This window comes from Lonchura striata, chromosome 5 (genome assembly GCF_046129695.1).
Source record: "Lonchura striata isolate bLonStr1 chromosome 5, bLonStr1.mat, whole genome shotgun sequence".
Taxonomy (NCBI): Eukaryota; Metazoa; Chordata; class Aves; order Passeriformes; family Estrildidae; genus Lonchura; species Lonchura striata.
The window spans coordinates 61,556,372-61,575,388 of record NC_134607.1 but is presented as its reverse complement, the minus strand read 5'-3'; the positions used below and the strand labels follow the sequence as shown (position 1 = coordinate 61,575,388).

At 36.3% G+C, this 19,017-nt stretch overlaps 1 protein-coding gene across 18 annotated transcripts in view; it reads left to right on the top strand.

Moving 5' to 3' along the window:
• Positions 1-19,017, top strand: part of MAGI2 (membrane associated guanylate kinase, WW and PDZ domain containing 2) — a 697,856-nt gene that overhangs the window by 573,482 nt on the left and 105,357 nt on the right. For 17 of the 18 annotated variants that reach the window (XM_077783653.1, XM_077783651.1, XM_077783652.1 and 14 more), the window contains one exon: positions 4,958-5,593. The exons of the other annotated variant lie outside the window; for it this stretch is intronic. In XM_077783653.1, coding sequence (XP_077639779.1) covers positions 4,958-5,593 — 636 coding nt within the window. The remainder of the gene's footprint in view (positions 1-4,957; positions 5,594-19,017) is intronic. 18 annotated transcript variants of the gene reach the window in all.

Here is a 19,017-nt window from a genome sequence, read left to right as displayed (position 1 = left end):
TGCAGAGCTGGTGTGTCCTGTGCTGACTTGCCAAACCATGAGCTGGTTTTAGCACAGTTGCTATTGGCTTGTGCTGGCTGCAGGGGGGTAGCAGAGCTGTCTCCACCCCAAATCACAGCATTCTGTCATATTTTAAGCACATGAACCTAGCACTAAGAGCATCATCAAAAACCTGCCAGAAAGGAGACATTTCTACTAAATTTCAATTGAAGCTCTAATCTGCACTTTTTTATCTGCATTCATACTTCAAAATATAGTGAATTCTAATTAATAATAAGAATGGCAGTCCAGTAGGCAATTCAATTCACTGAAGTACAGCCAGAAACCTAAGTGCACAAGAAACATAACCAGAAGAAATAGGCAAAATGTTTGTATACAAATAGTGGGAACATAGGTAAGAAAATGAAAAAACTTTACCTAGAAGTGCAAGATGTTTACACAGAGAATCTAGGAGTAACAAAAACCTATCAGAAACAATAACTGGAGTCAACTGAATAATACAGGTTTTTCAGAAAGGAGGTAACTGAAACTATAAGATAATTTGTGCCTGAAACTATGAGATAATTTGTGATGAAACTAGTTATGTCAATAAAACAAATTCTGTTTGGATCAAGCACTTCAAGCATGAAAAAGGTTGACTTTTTCAGAATTTATGCTTGTGGAAAATCCCCAAGGTGTCAGATTTAATTCTGCAACAGTATCGTAGAGAGAAATGTAAAACAGAATCTGTCATTAAAAGATGTTGAAGCTCAGAAATTTCTTCACCAGTTACTAATCCAACTAAAGATAATGACAGTATAGATCTGGTTGTTGCTTTGAAATATGTAGGTAACAAAACGTAACCTCTAATCAAATATTCAGGCACTGAGTCAATAAACATTACTTGACAAAAAGTAATGATCAGCAGACTTTAATAAGCAAAACAAGCTAGTTAAATATATGAAATACTATGGGAGTTTGTGGTTTTTTCTGTGAATAAGACATCAAATTTCATTGGGTGTAACATGCTGTGTTGTATCTGACAACAGAGGACTAGGTTCAGACAGCCAGGATGTCCCCTTCAGACCGATTTTCCTAAATTTTTCAGTTAAATGCAAGAGCCTTAACTAAATCAGAGGTAACTTTAGGACAGTTTGACAGATTTGCTTGCTGTCAGTATTCTTTAAGATTCTTCAACTCAGTACTGAATTTCAACATTGAAGAATCTGTTTTCGTGGCAGTGTAGATTTTTGAGATGTAGGCCACAGTATCTGTTGTCTCCTGGCTGTTTCTCAAAGCTGCCAGTTCACCTAGAGAGTGACTCAGATGCCTTCTCCATAGATCACATCAGCCCTTCTGCGCTGCCGCAGCCCTGAACAGTCTCGAGTAAGATGAGGTTGGTGTGGCACATGTGCAGTTTCTAGAGACTAGTGAGGAAGATGAAATTGGAGAGCACCTGACAGAGGATGTTCACCCTGGAGAAGAGAAGGCTCAGGGGGATTTTATCAATCTACATAAATACCTGTACAAAGAAAATGGAGCCGAGTTCTTTCCAGTGGCAAGAAAAGAGGCAATGGGCAAACACTTTAGCGCAGAAGTTCCCTTTGAACAGCAGAAAACACTTTCCTGCTGGGAGGGTGACTGAGCACTGACACAGGTCACCCAGAGATGTGAAGTCTACCCCCTTGGAGGTTTTCAAAAGCCACCTGGACATGATCCTGGGCAATTGGTTCTAAGGGATTCTGATTGAGCAGGGTTTGGACAGTATGACTGCTAGAGATCCCTGCCTAGCTCAACCATTCTGTAAGCAAACTCTGGTCATTTTAGCAAATTTAATTCTAAAAGTCAGGCAAAGTTTGATGCTTAATATAAATGTACTGCACAACTTCAAAGATACCCACTCACTGTGAAACTGTGATTTCTGGAGGCAGACTATGGCTTGCTCAGAAAATCAGGCAGGAGTTTCAAAGTGGATCACTATTCTGCTTGTCCATATGCACCCATTATTATTAGAAGCTGCAGAAGAGAACAGGCAGAAAAGATGCTACAGGAACCTTTAAAGGAGGTTTCCTAAAGAAGAGGGGTCTTGAACTTTGCATGAGCATGGCACTGGCTCTGTAATGCTCTTAACTTATCTCTCTCTTCCTACAAAATGCTGAGTACTTCTCTCTGTGTCAGCAATGAGGAAATCTCAGCCTGGAAAACTGAGTTAGGTTTGGAGAAAGTACAGCTGAGAGATTAATTTGAAGGATTGCTGAAATAAACCCCTTTTTTCCTTCTTCCTGTCTCATGATCTGAAACTGTTTCTCCCCACTGCATCCCCACTCTAACTCCTTACTTGGAGCTCAGTTTAGTAACTCATGCCCTTGTGTTTATCACACTTAACCTGTACATTCCCCATGTGACAGTACAGCAGGTGGGTCCCAAACAGTTCCACTGTGACTGAGTTACAGCTTCAGTGTCTGCCCAGGTGTGCTATTCATGTTATACCTCAGAAACAACAAACACCTTTAAAGATATTGATTCAGGAAATGCTGAAGAATTTTCTGCTGCCCTGTGAGGGATAATGGAAGGTTGTTATTTGGAGAAGTTCTTACCCAAGGTCTTCTAAAGCTCAGTTTTGCCTGTTTAGTGACTGGGGAAAGGGACTACTTGGCGGGTGTGTTTCCTGACTGCAATCCTTTTGCAAAAGCTCATTTCTTTTCACTACAGCGCTATATAATGTCAACTAGTTTATGTAATTTTCTGATATATCGAAACCATATTGATTTTAGTTTTATATCATAGCTAATCCTGTCCAAATACTTAAAGTGAGGGGCTGAAAACAAGCAATGATTTACTCGCCCAACACAAAAATTGCATTTTTCATTTTGCACTCTGCTAATGTATTGTAAGAGAGGATGAACAAACAGATTGGTCTCCTCCCACCACATAGCTGCATTGCCAGCACTCAGGGAAATAAAGACTGCATGGATTAAAAAGTGGCAAGGTTACTATTAAGGCATAGCTGCTGAAACAGGAGCATGCACTGAGCAGCTCTCAGTTCAACAGAAGTAGTCCTGTTTGAGCAATGTCAGCCTCACTGCTAACAGGGGAGCCAGGGATGAGAATGCAGGTAAGATCTTTCTATATGAGGGCATGAGCAAATCGTGATGAATTGCAGCCATTGCCATAGCAATTTGTACGGTGCATATTTTCTTTTAAATTCTGACTTTTGGAAACTGCTTTATTTTCAGCTGCTTGAGACAAAAGCATTGGAATTTTTTCAGCACTGCCTATGAAGTGACATTATTGTTTGTGCTTGTTTTGGAATCTATTTATGGTGCACATTTAAGAAAGCATTTGCAGCTCCTAAGGTTTGTGTGTGTAATATTCACAATCATTTAAACAAACTTCCTTAGCATTTTTTCCCTAGGCAGCCTCTGAAGAAATCTTCCTCTGAATCACAGTTTGTGCATATGCAATTAATTACTGTCAGGCTGTTACACAGACTGATCATGTGGGAATTGACCATTTCATTTTCACATAGAAACAGCCTTTGCCTTTTGCTCTTGCTTAGAAACAGCCCTTGCATTGGCATCTTGATGACGCTCTCATTCCTCTGTTTCTGGATTAGATATTTTGATTGAAGTGCTTGAAAGACATAATTTCATAAATATACATGAAGTAATCCCACCCAAACCACCTCATTCTTCCTAAGTCATTCTCATTTTCTTGCTGAGTTTTCAGATACCTTTAAAAAGCTTTGTGTTGTGATGTGTAAATTTTTGAATTGTGTACCTTGTAGACATCTCATAGTATCTTGGTGATTAATAATAGGATAATAAGACAGTCTCCACTTAGAAAAATACTTTAACTTCTAGAGTTTTCTAACCAAATATCCTTTTCTTTTCTTATAAAGATGTCAACTTTTTTATGAAAGTGAAAACTGACTGTGGGGCATCAAACTATTCTGAATATTGTTTGAAATGATAACTCATTTTTATTTAAATATGCACCTTAACAGTATGTTAAAAATTATTTATGGCTATAAATATATAGATCTATTCTAACACCAAGAGGAATCTTGAACTTATTTCTGAGCATTTCAGTAACAGTAAATGGTCGGGGTATAGGCAATATGGAGACCCATAAATAGCCTGTTGACTTAAAGAATTCTGCTTCTATATGCTCAGACTTGTAGGTCTGCTATACATGAGACAAGATTTGAAGGCAAATGTAGTATCTTTGGGTTTATTTGTCCAGATGCTTAGGTGAAAATATTAAACTTATTTTCATATATTTGCCTAGATTTTTCTAATGTAAAGCTATTGAACCTACCAAAAAAATGTGTTGTGTCATTGTCCTTGAGCTTTTTGGCTGCAACAAAATGCCATGAAACATCTCTATATTATGTAAGATAGATAGTTCATGCCTTGAATAGTAAATTACTTTAGCAGTTCTGAATGGCTGATGGCAAGTAATCACATTTAACAGAAAAGTATCAATATCATGATCCATGCAAAAACTGTTTCCTTATGCACATGCATACACAGTCTTGAATTGCTATTCATTGATTCTGAAGTCCAGGAACACTTATTTTTTTTTCTTTTACTCTTCACCAAATGTTGGCATTTCTTGACAACACAGTCTCCAAATAATCGTTCATTTTACCTTATTAAAAAAGTAATCTATAGAGACTGCACTGAAAGGAGTTGGAAAAATAAGGAGGAAATGTCAAGAAAAAGTGAATGTCTGGATCCATCTAAATTTTCCATCTGTGAGCTTACACAGAAAATAACTGGTATTGTCATTGTGTCTTTGTATTACATTTGCTGCCAGACAAACTACTTTTTTGTCTCTCCTATATGAGTCAGTATGTTGATTGAATTTATCATATTTTTTTTAGTAGATTTCTATCTCATTTAAAAAAAAATGCACTGCATATACAGCAATTGAAGTTGTCTCATGTTGTCACTGTTTGTTCTTCTCGTTCTAGGTGATGTGATTGTCTATATTAATGAAGTTTGTGTCCTTGGACATACTCACGCAGATGTAGTCAAACTCTTCCAGTCTGTTCCTATTGGTCAGAGTGTCAACTTGGTGCTATGTCGTGGATACCCTTTGCCCTTTGATCCTGAAGATCCTGCCAACAGCATGGTGCCACCCCTTGCAGTAATGGAGAGGCCTCCGGTAGTGGTAAATGGAAGACATAACTATGAAACTTATTTGGAATACATTTCTAGGACTTCTCAGTCTGTTCCAGACGTAACAGATCGACCACCACACTCCTTGCACTCCATTCCAGCAGATAGTCAGCTTGATAGCACATTCCCACCACCTGCCCATGATGATAATGTATCAATGGCTTCTTCTGGGGCCACCCAAGCTGAACTCATGACCTTAACCATTGTGAAAGGGGCCCAGGGCTTTGGCTTCACTATAGCAGACAGTCCTACAGGACAGAGGGTGAAGCAAATTCTAGACATTCAGGGATGTCCTGGTTTGTGTGAAGGTGACCTCATTGTTGAGATCAACCAGCAGAATGTACAGAACCTGAGCCATGCAGAAGTAGTGGATATACTTAAAGAATGTCCTGTTGGAAGTGAAACTTCTTTGATTATCCATAGAGGAGGTAAGTTTGGAAAGTCTGTACAATTACAAAAATGTGTGTAAAAGGTTCTAAACCATAAGACATACATATACTCACTACATCCTTGTTTGCTAGATTGGAAATTAATTTCCATGTTGTGGGAAGTAACACCATTGGTTTTGGAAAAGTGTGTCTGTAATTAAGTATCCTAGGCAAAATCTTACAGTTTGTTGTACATTCCTTTATGTGTTTTGAGTGTCAATGGTCCCATCTCTGTATACGGGTAAGGCTAGGCCAGTTCCAGACCTTTCACCCCATAATAGTTTGTGTGGTGTCTGCAGCAATCTGACATAGTCCCAAAGCAGTGCTGCAAGCTTTAGATATAGTTGAATGTATTGACTCATTAATGTAGATCAAAATCAGAGCAAGTTATTTTCCCTTTACAAGGTTACTGGTTCTCCTAAGCCATTTGGCCTCCATTCATTGTAAAAAATTTGTACAACAGTTGTCTGGGTTATTTTCTTTCCTGATAACAGAGATCCGTTGTATATATTTCTCTGATTTAAAAAAAATAGCTTCTAGCGACTTGTTTTTTCTCACCAGCCTGAGACAATAAGTTTGAATGTTCACCGTTGGAAGGGGAGAGTCAAGACATCCATAAAGAAGTAATAAGAACAGAATAAGAGTAAAAAGTTGACAGGGATTTCATAGCTTTTATTATTTTAGCCAAACAAAATTTCTTTGGTGGTTTCAGGTGAGCATCCATCCTAGTTTATTATTACCTGAAGCAAATCATGACTGGAATTTTTAAATTAAAAATATTTTTTTCTCTAAAGGCATTCATATGTCACTTAATGTACATTATTCTGTGCTTCAAAATCAAAAGAAAATGATTCTATGCAAAAAGATGCAAAAATACTAACTACTTTCCTTCTGAAGAAGAGAAACTGGGAAGTGAAGCTTTAGTGTTGGCATATGCCAAATGTTTATCATTACAATACCTAAAAATCCTTAGAAATAAGGACTATAGTAACATTATATCTAATTGCAGAAGTAACAAAGGTGATTATAGGAGTCACATAGTCAATAATGGCATATAGTCAATAAAGTATTTTTCATGTATATATATAAAAGAATGATTTTCAAGAGAGAATCTGACAAAATTTCTTTGGAACTAAACAAAATTAGGATGATAATTAAATTGGACTCACTATAGTATGTGAACTTGAAGAAAATTAATGGTTGTATTCATTGGTATTATATCTGGTTCTACTTAATGGCCATTAAGAATCTTGAACAATGGAGTAAGAAATATTTATTTTATTAAGCTGGCAAATTAAGGAGAATTTCATAGCCAAAAAAGGGCATCAAGAGAATTAGAAGGGTTAGTGTAACCCCAAAAAGGTGGCATTTTATTTTGAAAAAAGCAGGATAATCACCCTCTAGAGGAAAACAATTTCGAGTACCAGTCTTCAGAGAGAAGTGGAGTGTGAAATCCAGCATGCTGAACAAGCCTGAGTAATAATAGGCAACAAAATAGATATTTCAGCAATCAGTACAGGACAATAGCAAAAAAAAAAAAAAAAAAAAAAAACCTGAAGCAGCAACATACCCAAGCCCCTGAGGATAATTGCTCTCTCTCTGGGGAGAATTTCTTCTTAGATCATTGATTCATGATCAAAACATGATAGCTTAACACTGATGAACATGATAGTTTAACAAGTTCTGGTACATTAACTGAGCTGTGGTTATTTCTACACATGGCTGTGGCAGGTAGGAGATACTACACTGAGCTCAAGGCTCGATAAAGGACTGTGAGTTTACACCATCTGCTCTGCCTCGGGCCAGACTGATGTACAGGAGTTCCCCTGCCTCAGTGACACAACTTACTAGGTCCAAAGGCAGTAACCTTTAACCCTCTGGTGCTGGGGCAGAAAGTGGTTGGTTGCTTTAGAGAAAGCAAGGAAGATAAAAAGAGCATGTTTTGTTCATGGTAGAACAATGACCAAGACCAAAGCAAATGTTTGGAAATACTACAGTGTCATTAAACTTAATGGGATGGTACAGAACAAATGCAAATTTGCTATCATAATTTTTTGTACATCAGAAATAATGACTATAACTCAAGACTGTGAAAATTAAACATTTTTAAAAGTTCATTTTTTGAGTGATTCAAAAGAACTGAAAAAAATAGTGTATTAATCAAACCTACTCTACCTATGAGATGGCTAAATCGTATCTTAACCAAATATGAGAACTGTTATAAGATGAAAACCAGGGTTTTGGTTGTTTTGGTTTTTTTTCATTTTTTCATAGGAAAAGGGAATTTATGTGACTAACTACACACCTAGAATGCAGATTAATATGTCTATGTTAGTCATCATGTCTCCTTTTATAGTCGCTGGGCAAAAATGGACTTTTCTATGATGCAATTCATGTAATTACACTGAAGATGTTTCAAATAAGTCAGGTATATCTAAGTATACCTTAAAACTATATTTGCTGCTTGACTGATTAAAAAGGGAGTAAAGGATGACTGATTCAGGTGTATGTGTCTATCTGACAAATTACAAATAATGAACAGGTGATAAGATTTGGTCATGTGAGATAATCTAAACACAAAACCAAATATTTTCTTTGAGTCTAAAACATTTAGTCAGTGACATCAGTAAAGTAAGGCATACTTTCTCATTATTCATGGATCCAAGTTTTAGTTTATTATCTTTGATGTGTAATGACACTTGAGTTATGCCATCCTTTTCCATCATTACCCTATGCATCCTGTCTTTAATGTCTCATTTTCAAGATTAGGAGCAACGGCTGTTCCTGCCTGTGGAGGAAGGCTGTGTTTTGCATAGGATTGTCTGTTGCCTTGTAATGTTTCTGTCTCTGATATGAATATGGACTAACTGCACACCTAATTGTGGCAAATCCATTTCTGTAAGTGACTTAATTTCTCTCTCATCCAGCAATCTTATCTACATTGCAAACAGAAACAGATTGACATTGAGTGGTATTTATTCTCACTAAAGGAAGTAGTATCTCATACTGGAAAAAATATTCCCTGGGATGCACACAGTGTGCATGCTACAGCATTTTGAAAACCATTGTCCCACAAGCTTAAAAGGTCAACAGCCAGAGTATGCAGGAGAAGAAAAGGTCTTCATGTTTCAAAACAGTACTCAGATTTCAAGAGGCCACTAAAATCTCTCTCACCATCACCAAAGAGAGACTTGTCATGGGATACAATCCAGCTGGAGCAAGTCCCACAGCTCAGTCAACTAATTTTAAGATTTCTAAAGTGGAAGTAGCAATGTATCTGCTTGTTAAAAAAACAAAATGGTAATGGAAATAGTATAATTGTCTATCAAAGGAAGGAATCTCTCTAGCACTGGCTAGACCTCTTACTGTCTTTTTCTTGTTTATTGGACAAGTTCTTTGCTAAGTAGATGCACCATAATAGTTCCATATCTTTACATTTGTTTTTGCTGATCAGTCATATTGTTTCCATTGATTACTATGAGCTGACAGATGTGTTTGTACTGAAGAACAAAAACTAAAATTAATGGAAAAGTTAGTGGAAAAGTGTTACCAAAAAAAAACAAAACAAAAAAAAAAAAAAAAAAAAAAAAAAAAAAAAACAGAAAAAAAGGGAAAAAATTTATATAAAAGAAAGAAAATAACACCCAAAGATATTTACTCCTTTTCAGTTTTGCTTCAGGCTTTACACTTTATCCTCAACTTCTGCAGTAGATTTGATTGAGTATAGGCTACTGAAATAGTGTGGAAGAGCTCTCAAAAATCTGTCTTTCTGAATGTAGATAGGGCATAAATTCTGAATTAGTCCAGTACTACTGAAAAACACTGTGTGGCTTGTAGCAAATTTATGTAGAGCAAAATATTCAGTAATGATAACTTCAAAAACTAGCTTTGGCATGTTCTACTAATTGAACTATCCATGTATTTGCCATATATCATCTCTTTAGAAAAGTACCTTTGAAATATATGGATCTATAGACAGCAGCCCAGATCCAGAAGTGTTCCTGTCTAAAAAATAACTGATACTTTCAAATCTATATCCATCAAGACTATGTCTGAAATACTGTTGTTAAGGAAACCTGCAGACGAGCCAGGACTGATTCATGAAGTTATGGCAACTCATAACAGGTGTTGAGAGTGAAACATTAAATGCAAAAAGTGGGAGGCTGACAAAATTCCTACATCAGATGGCTATTTTATAATCATGGAATCAGAAAATGGTAGAATGCAAACTGGCTCTGAGAAAGTGAGAATGTTGGTGAGAATGCTGGGCCACATGCAGTGTACAGTCAAGGTGAGGAGGGAGAATTTAACTCCATACTTGTAACTCGTGTGAATAAAAGGAAGGCAAATTATCTTTCTCAGATACTGTATAAATCTTAGTAGAAGTGAGTAACTCCTTAAAATCACTAACAGATACCAGTACATCACACGCAGCACCAGCAATTTCAAAAACAGGCAGAAATTTCACAAAAAAAATCTCTGAATATTCTAGTGAAAAACACTAACCCCTCAAAATAAGCAGACTTCAGTGGAAGGAACCGTCCATCCTCAGTACCCTTTCCATGGACTTATTTCAAATTTGCCAGTTTTGCCTTTCACCTATAGAGGTGAGGGGTGTTTTTTTGTTTGGTTTGTTGGTTTTGGTTTTGGTTTTGTTTTGGTTTTTTTTGGGTTTTTTTGTGTTTTTTTTTTTTTGGTTTTTTTTTTTTTTTGTGTTTTTTTGGTTTTTTTTGTTTTTTTTTTTTGTTTGTTTTTTTTTTTTGTTGTTGGTTTTTTTTTTTTTTTTTTTTTTTTTTTTTTTTTTTTTTTTTTTTGTTGTTGTTTTTTTTTTTGCCAGGATTGCTATGTGTTTCAATTCCTCTGATCAGGAAAGCTCATGCTTCTTTATCTCCAGGTTGTTGCCTTTTGGGAAAGCTGCAAAAGGTAAAGCTGTGGCCAGGAAATTCTGGTCTCTTTGTTCCATGACCTCAGCCCACCTCAGCTGAGGTCTCTGTGGCTTTTGTTCTCATTCTGCAGTTTTTCATACAAAATATTAACAGAGTACCTGTGGCAAACTGGATATCCTGCATCTCATGGCTTGCTCATCTCTTGTTCAGGACTTTCTAGTCAACAGTCCTGAGGATTCAAAGAAATTCAATTTAAAGAAGTACAATGTAGGTTTTTTTATTTGGGACTTACAGAGTTTTTCCATCATCCTACTGTCTCTACTGTTTTACATCCCTGAGTCATTGGCAATTTTTTCCTTTCCAGTCACTTCCTAAAGGAACCCAATCTTGGTTTATATGCATCCTAGGGGTACTCTAAATTTACAGTAGTCTGCTTATACTTGTCTTGCTCACAAAGTTCTGCTTCTGTCATTGTTTCTGAGAGGAGATTTTGGGACAGACAAGGTCTCACATCTCTTCCTGTTTCCTGATGTAGTTTCTCCTTTCCAGAAACTTATTTCAACTGTATATTTGCTTCTGATCCATTTCCTCCTATTTCCTGAAAGCAGTCTAATATTGAGAGGAATATTTGGCAATATTTTAATTTTTAGCCCTCCTTTATTCTTAAATGTCACATATAGATTTCTTGTTTGTGACCTTAAGGGACATTTGATCACACAAAGGGAATGTGCAGATGAACCTAACAGTGAACCACTGACCCATTTGAAGTGACCCATGTGATCCATTGGTACCTAGAAATTGGAGACAGAAATGTCTTCTGCCCAACATGCTGCTGATAGCATCCTCTTACAATTTTCTCTTTCCAATTTGCCACACCATTTTGCCTTGCCATCCTTCTAAGTTCTCTGTTGTTCCTGGATCCATATGCTTTAAAAATGATGGGAAACAAAGGTTCGTAGCTGACCTTTTTCCTTTCCATCTCAAAACTATGAGCTTTTTTTATGATATCATGAATTCAACAGTTTCCTCAGCATGATTTCTCTGTAAAAATATTCTTCTCATGCTAGCTTTTGAGTTTTTTCCCCTTTTTTGTGCTCATTTTTATTGCTATTTTTAGATAGTGAAGCCAAAATCATTTAGTGGTCAAAAATATTGTGAGTCATGCTATATTGTCCACTTCACTGACTTTTCTGTTGGATGTCATGTTGCCCTTTTCCCAGCCATGGACACTTGTCCCTTTCTACTTTCTCTACATAGAAATCAGTATTTTGTGCAAAATATTTTCCTAACAGCTTTGTGAGAAGAACAGTTGTGTTTCTTTTGCTAATTCCAAAAATAAAATTTCTGAAAGATTTTTAGAAAATACCATTAATAATGCAGATAAAAAAATGCTGCTGTTAAATTAACAAAATTCCTGAAGCACTGCTTTCCTGACTCATTTTTACAAGCTATGTCTCACCTAGCAGAGTATCATATTTTTGACTGTGAGATATGTACTCTCCTAGTAACCTTTCAATTATTTACATCCTTTTTGCCCTGTACATTGAGACTGTTTTATACCTTGGATTCACTTGAAATACTTTTTAAGCACATTGTTGCAATTATTTGGTATAAATCTATTTCAATAAATATTGCATATTATAGCAGGTAAACAAAAAATAAGTTACATATAGAACCTTGTTTATGAAGGGATTCAATAGAATTCTTTTTACTGAGAGAAATTGTAACCTTTCAACAACGCAGGGAATGACAAATTTGAACAGGAGGAGTTAGGACAGGAGACCAGTTATCCTAAAATTTGCACTAATGAAACTTTCATATCTTTTCTTGTATAGCTCTGATTAGCTGTGAAACAGTGTGCAATGCTTCCATATTTCTGAATAAAAGATAAAGAAACCATAGAAAACCTTAATGATTATGGATTCCTGAAAAAATAGACATTAATAATAGTTAGTAGCTGTTGCACTGTATTACTGGAAGTAGTATTAATTCCATTGCATTTCAAAGTGGTAGTGCTATGGTTTTGTTTCTTCTTTCTTATTAATGTTTGTGTACTGTGTGGTACATTTGTGGAAAATTTTGCAAAGCATTAGGTAAACCCTTTTTCCATATATTACACAGAAGGTTTTTAATGACTATTAGAAAGCATTTTGTTACAAAAGTGCTTTTATCACTGGTGAAACTGTTTTCTAATGTAGGCTTATATGGTCTGTGTGATATTTGAACAGTGCTTCTATTAAAACCTGGGGACACTTCTCCTAGGAATGTATGTGCCTAACTCTTGCTGAAATTGGGAGGAATTAGTTTGCACACAGGAGAAATAAGTCCCTGTAGTAAATGTTTTAGCAAAACGAAACACAAGTGTATGGGCATAAATTGTCATCATTGCCTGCCATAAAGAGGTAACTACCATTGCTCCAGTGGCTACTCTGCCATGAAATTCTTATACCCAAGAGGCTACAAACAGCAAGCAGTCTGACATTAGAGTTATTAGGACTACAAATAGACTTACTATACACACAGGATTTGTGCAGAGCTGCAGGAACTCGACCTTCAGGGCAGGCAACTGCTTGTCTCTCTTGAGGAGTACAGAGCCTGATAGCTACAGCCCACGTCACTCTAGAACCCAAGAGCTCCACTGGCAGTACTGCAGACTGGTTTCAATCTTGCTGGTATTAATGATTTAACACAAATTGAAGAACAGTTTGTTTGAGAAAACAGATTTTTTGGCTTGTCTACCTTGGAATCTGGCCAGGACAGAGAAGTTTCTCCCATGCACTTGCAAGCAGTATTAGGAGAAATCTTAATGGTATTATCTTGGACTGTGCATCTCAGTGAAAGATGACATCTCCCAAGCATGGTACATGGGAGAGCCTACTGCAATACTGAGGGATGAAGAAAAATGTTTTTTTTTCCCAGTCACCCGTAGTCTAGTTTCTAAGTGAATCTCACCTTCTTCAGAGGAGATTTGGGAAATCTCAGCCTAAGGATGGAGAGCTACAGAGCTGGACTCTAAAAAAGTGCCATACAACCTGTGCTTGTGTACTGAGGCATGTCTGAAGTTTAGTCTCAATGTGTTGAACAATGTTTTTGTTGGTTCAGTATAATGTAATGTCCTATTAAACAGCATTTGTTGTCAAAGTACATTGTGTAGACGTTGTGATGTGGTGATTTGTAAAACAGTGCAATATTTTATAGTAATAAAGTAAGCTAATACACTGTGAAACAAGTGACTACATTATCTATTGTACTACAGACTTGAGACACAGCACTGGGGAGATGGGAAGGTGTGCTTTTCAGGCACTTCCTAAGCCACAAAACTCTCTTGGCCCCTATGGTTTGCAAATCCAGTAAAAATGCAGAGACTAAATTAGTCTGTTAAATGAGATATTAATACCTGTACAATTATTGGAGCAATTTTCATTTACAGTCTTAAAAAGGGAAGGAAGGCTTTAACAATGGCTATGCTTGCCCTTTATGATTCATGCTGAACATTTTTTTTTTAATAAACCAAGATTATAATATTTATTAAATACAACACTGACTTCTCAGGAAGCCTTTGGCTGACCCATAATTCAAAGACAATCAAAATCAGCACCAGGATACATACCCCTTTGTTGTGTCACCTTCAGTTTACAGTCAAAAAAAAGGACATGGAAGCCAAAACTGCCAGGTACAAATTCTGAAAGTTGATTCCCATGTCCAAGCAGATTTCTAAAGGAAATAAATTGCTTTCCAAAGCCAAATGTTTCATAAGTTGGAACAATATTTCAACACAGAAGAAACATACTGTGCAGTGTTCCTGTTTGGTAAATGAGAGAAATATTGACTTTTATTTCTTTGGTACCTCTTAGTACTAAGCTAAAAGAAGGCAAACTTTCTTTACACACATTCCCAGGGTCACCTTATTTTTAGTGTGTATTTCAGATTCGTGCGAATTATACTCAATGGACTTTTTAGAATATTTTTTCTATAATGTAAGAATTTTTAAATTTTATTTCATGTGTTCTAGGTAGAGCACGTCTAAAAATTCTTGGATAATTAGAAAAATACTCTGTATGCATGAATACAAGCACAGATGTAAAATCTCTGAATGAGAAAATATTTTAATGACCTTTACATCTAATCTATCAATTAATTTCTATTTCTATAATTAGGGTTTTTTCATAGCAGAAAATTTGATAATGTTTTAATTTAATAAATGATGACAATAGCAATAGTAGTAGTAATAATATTAATAATAATGCCATTTTTCTTAAATAATTTGTTTAAATTATTAAGTAATACTTCAAGGATTATTTGGCATCATAGAAAAGGTTTGCTGATTATGGGAATATCACAGTATTATCTATATTTTAATAGTTTCACTAAATTCACTCATCAATAGAAAGCCAATATCTTTTTCTTACAACCCCTGCATAACTTCTGTGTTTTAACTTGTTCTCAATAAATATGATTATTTTAGGCATCTGGGGCCAAGCAGTACCTCTCTACTGCAATATCAAATATCTGAAGTACAGCAAAAGACGCCTTAACCTGTTCCTTAAGGGGAAAAAAAAAATGAATAGTTGAGGAACTGTAAATACAATCCTAGTAGAGTAGTGTACGAAGACCCAGGTTCTCTTTTGTATCACTCTCTGCATCCTCACACAATTTAATATCTTGTGTTCTCTGGAATAAGTATGAGGAAGTATTTAGTGAAAATGGAAAGATTCTGGGAAAATGTTTAGCCAAAATGTAGGATGATTACATTGATGGAAGGCCCTAGAGCAGCCCAGAGAGAATTCTGGGACAAGTCCACAGGGCTTTGATCTGTGCCCAGTGAGAGCCAATAAATGTGGCAGAGTCAAAGACAGTCATCTCCATCCAGTTTCTGCCATTCTTCACCAGCTTTTTCTGTGTTTTTACCCAGTCCTTTCTCACTCTGCATGTTTATTGCTTGTCATTCTGGCTCCATTTTCCTTCATTTGGCAACTCAGAGAAGATGCCATTCTTGAATGTCAGCCCAGTCTTTGAATTTAGTCTTGCTTTGAGCAAGAGATTGACCTAGCTGAATTCCAACTGTCCCTTCCAATATAAACACTTAGAATATTCCATGGTTCACCATACTTCTCACATTTAGGCCAAGGGTGCTAAAAGAGACCATCTCTGAGCAAATAATCATCTGGATAATTTTAAACTTCTTCCGCAGTAATTCTCAGGGAGAAAGAGAAGCTTTTTAATCTTGTTTCCTTATTACACCATTCTGAATATATATTTCTTTATATATGAAAGTTATTTAAAAGTCAATGGAAGCAGGAAGAATGGTGACATGCTTTTTGATTTCAGCTTGCCAGATGTGTTCCTTGCAATTAAATAAACAACAAACTATTCTCACACTGTAATTGAAAAATAATGCAATGTTTATTTACTTTTTTTGTAGCATCTGTGAGAGATCTCAGGGGCTTGTGGGTTTGGCTCTAAAATACAAACATTTGGAGAGTCTGATGTTGCTAATATTCACTGAATGACCACAAACTGGAATGATTATTTCTACTGAAGTTAATCTTGAATAAGCAAGAGGTTTTTCTTGTAATTTGTTCATTGCATATCAGACTTTTAACTTTATCAAGTTCTTTATCCCAAAAGCATCACATTAGAATGTGTTGTATTAAAAAAAAGAACCATCTATATACAGCTTCAGTCATAAAGGTCTTTTTTAAGCATTCATATCATAGTGATTAATTGATTCTATGTTTTTTTCACATGTTGCTAAAGACAGATAAACTGAAAATCTTTTGCATGCAACATCCTTCAGCCTTTCTTCCCAGTCTTGCCTTGCAACACATACTGCCACGTTCTCCTCAGCACTTGTTATCAGGGATCCTGTGTAGGCAGCTACAGTGAATCCTTCTTCATCTGTTCTGAGAAGCAAGCAGGGATTCTTTGTGGTGAGGGAAATAGGCATCTCTATCATTCAGCTTCTGTAAATATCTAAAGTAGCTGAAATCAGTAATATTCTAAAATAATCTATTCTTCCCTGTTGATTATTAAAGTTTTAGAAACTCACCTACCAACATTTCAAATTTAAATTTCTGCTCACTTTTGGTCAGAAGAATCCCAACTTAACTGTAAAACAATTTGATTTCTAGTCTACATGAGTCAAAATACTTACCCCTACAGCCAGTTGTGAAAAATAACCATGGTGGAAGATGATTTAATAATTTTATGCAGTCACTGTCTAGGCAGCTTGTTCTCTGGATTTGCCCATTATGCTCCACAGATTGGAGAGAAGTCTGGATGAGAACCTTGGGTTAACTGACAAGTTATCTGACAAGCCAGATGAACAAGGGTGCACAGGATGAGTCCTGCCCACACATCAGAGGCAAGCATAGGTAATGATCAAAGTTATTAAAACCCCCTGCACTATTGCAAAAGCTGAAAGCTGTCTCATGCAGTAAGGCTAAATCTGGAATCCCATTCATGCTACTGTAGAAAACAGTCTGGATTTCTTTATGAAAGTGAAGTTAGAAATATAGAGTACATACAATATTTTTATTAAATATAAATTAATATCTTTATTAATATTCCAAATTTTGTTATAAAATTTAATTGGTTTTATATAATGGACTTTTGTAAGACTTTTGTCTTTACATGCAAGAGTTCCACTCCTTATCTAAAAATGGAAACAAGTAAATTAATATGGCTTACATTAGATTGAAAGATTGCTTCACTTACCAATCTTTTAATATAATTATAAGTAGGAAATCAGTAAGGTAATTTATTTTTAATGAACTATCTCTAGGAAAAGTTCTTGGATTCTGACTAAATGCACTTTCTTTGCAAGTCCTGTAGAAAACATAAATTCAATACTGGTAGACTTCGCAGTTGGCAGGGAATTTGTCATTTAATAGATAAGATTACTGGTAAAGCTTAATGTGGAATGCTTAATAAGCTAAGCATCAGCAAACAGGAAGTGTTTTTATCCAGTCATTGCAAATTAATTCCTGAAAGAGAGCAAGGAATGCAACCCAAACCTGTAAAGGTGCTTTTTAAACATTATTTCTGGGCACAACATCACAATGAAAAAAGGCAGACTCAGCAAAACTTCTTAAACTAAAGGTTTTGTTTAGATTTTCTTAGTAAGATGACATTAGTAAACCACTTTATTGCACTTATTATTAATGTTAAGAATATCAGTGAGGTCCTGTTCCAGATTGTCTTTCCCTGCTTCTTCATAGCTGTCCTTCCTTTTTATTTTTCCATTTTTTTCCTATTAACTTCCAAGCTACTATGTGACACTTCCATATACTATGCAAAGCATCTTGTAGATGTCTTATCTTTTACTAAAGTTTCTTTTTTTTTGTTACACCTGAAAAATGGGATTTCTATAGGATTTTCCTTGCAGTTCTTCATTAGCAAAAGTAATGGCTGATTCAATTGTCCACATACAAGGTAGATGGAAAGATGTTTCCTTACTGCCTTATTCTTATAATAGATCTCATTTCCTGTGCAGACAATTAGGCATGTAATTTCAGGATTGATTTCCTGTGAGGAATCTTCCAAGGAGCTTGTAAAAATTAAAGAAAAGGAATTTGCTTGGGAAAAGTAGTCTAAAACAGAGCTGAAAGGATAGAAACCGCCTAGTGAAGAATGAAACATTCAGAAGAGATGTTTTGGGTCACATAAAGAGTACTGGTAGGAGCCGTGTTTTTTCAGCAGATAGGAGGCACAGTCCCTGTCCTACAGATCTGGGTATCAGACTCTATTAGCTATAAAACTGCTGCAGAGACATTTGTGGTTACCATGAGTAAATATTTACCCAAAACAGCTGCAGCCATCTTCTGTGACAAATAGGTAACAGCAGTCTGATGGAGAGATCTCTGGTTTCTTCCAAGTGTGTAGGCTTCATTCCTCTGAGAAGTGCCTGAGTTAGGCAGGTCCTTCTGCAGTGAGGACCTTTCTGAGGTCCTGATGGAGAGACATTTGCAGGGGCTGGGGGTTCTGAGCAAGTGAAGAAGGGTCAGGGCAGAAAGCTGGAGATCTACAGCCCAATCCAGCAGCCTGCTGAGAGGAGCCAAGCGCAGACACATGGGCTGCCAGCGGAATGGGATGAAAATCTGGGGACTAGCAGGGACTACCCAGAGCTTTTCACAGCTCAGAGTCACTGATTTCACTGGAATCAAGGACCTCTAATGTAGGGACATGGTGAGCAGGACAAGCCGTTCCGAAGTTTCTTTGGTTTCTATGTTCTCCAGTCAATGATTTTACATCTTCCCTATTTGAAAACATAAGTATTTAGTTCTGTTATGATAAAGCTCAGTGGTTTGGGTTTTTGTTTGGTTAGATGTATAATCAAGCCTTTGGAGATGTTATAAGAAGGAGTCTAGCCAGTTCTAGATAAAATCTTTGCCCAGCCTGAGATCAAGATTATGTGGAAAGAAAACACCAAATTAAAACCTGCTATTTTGCCACAAAATATAATTTCTTCACCAGTTTGGTATATCCTTTACCTTGCAGATTAAAGGCTTGATTTGTGGAGCTAAGAACTGAAGCTGC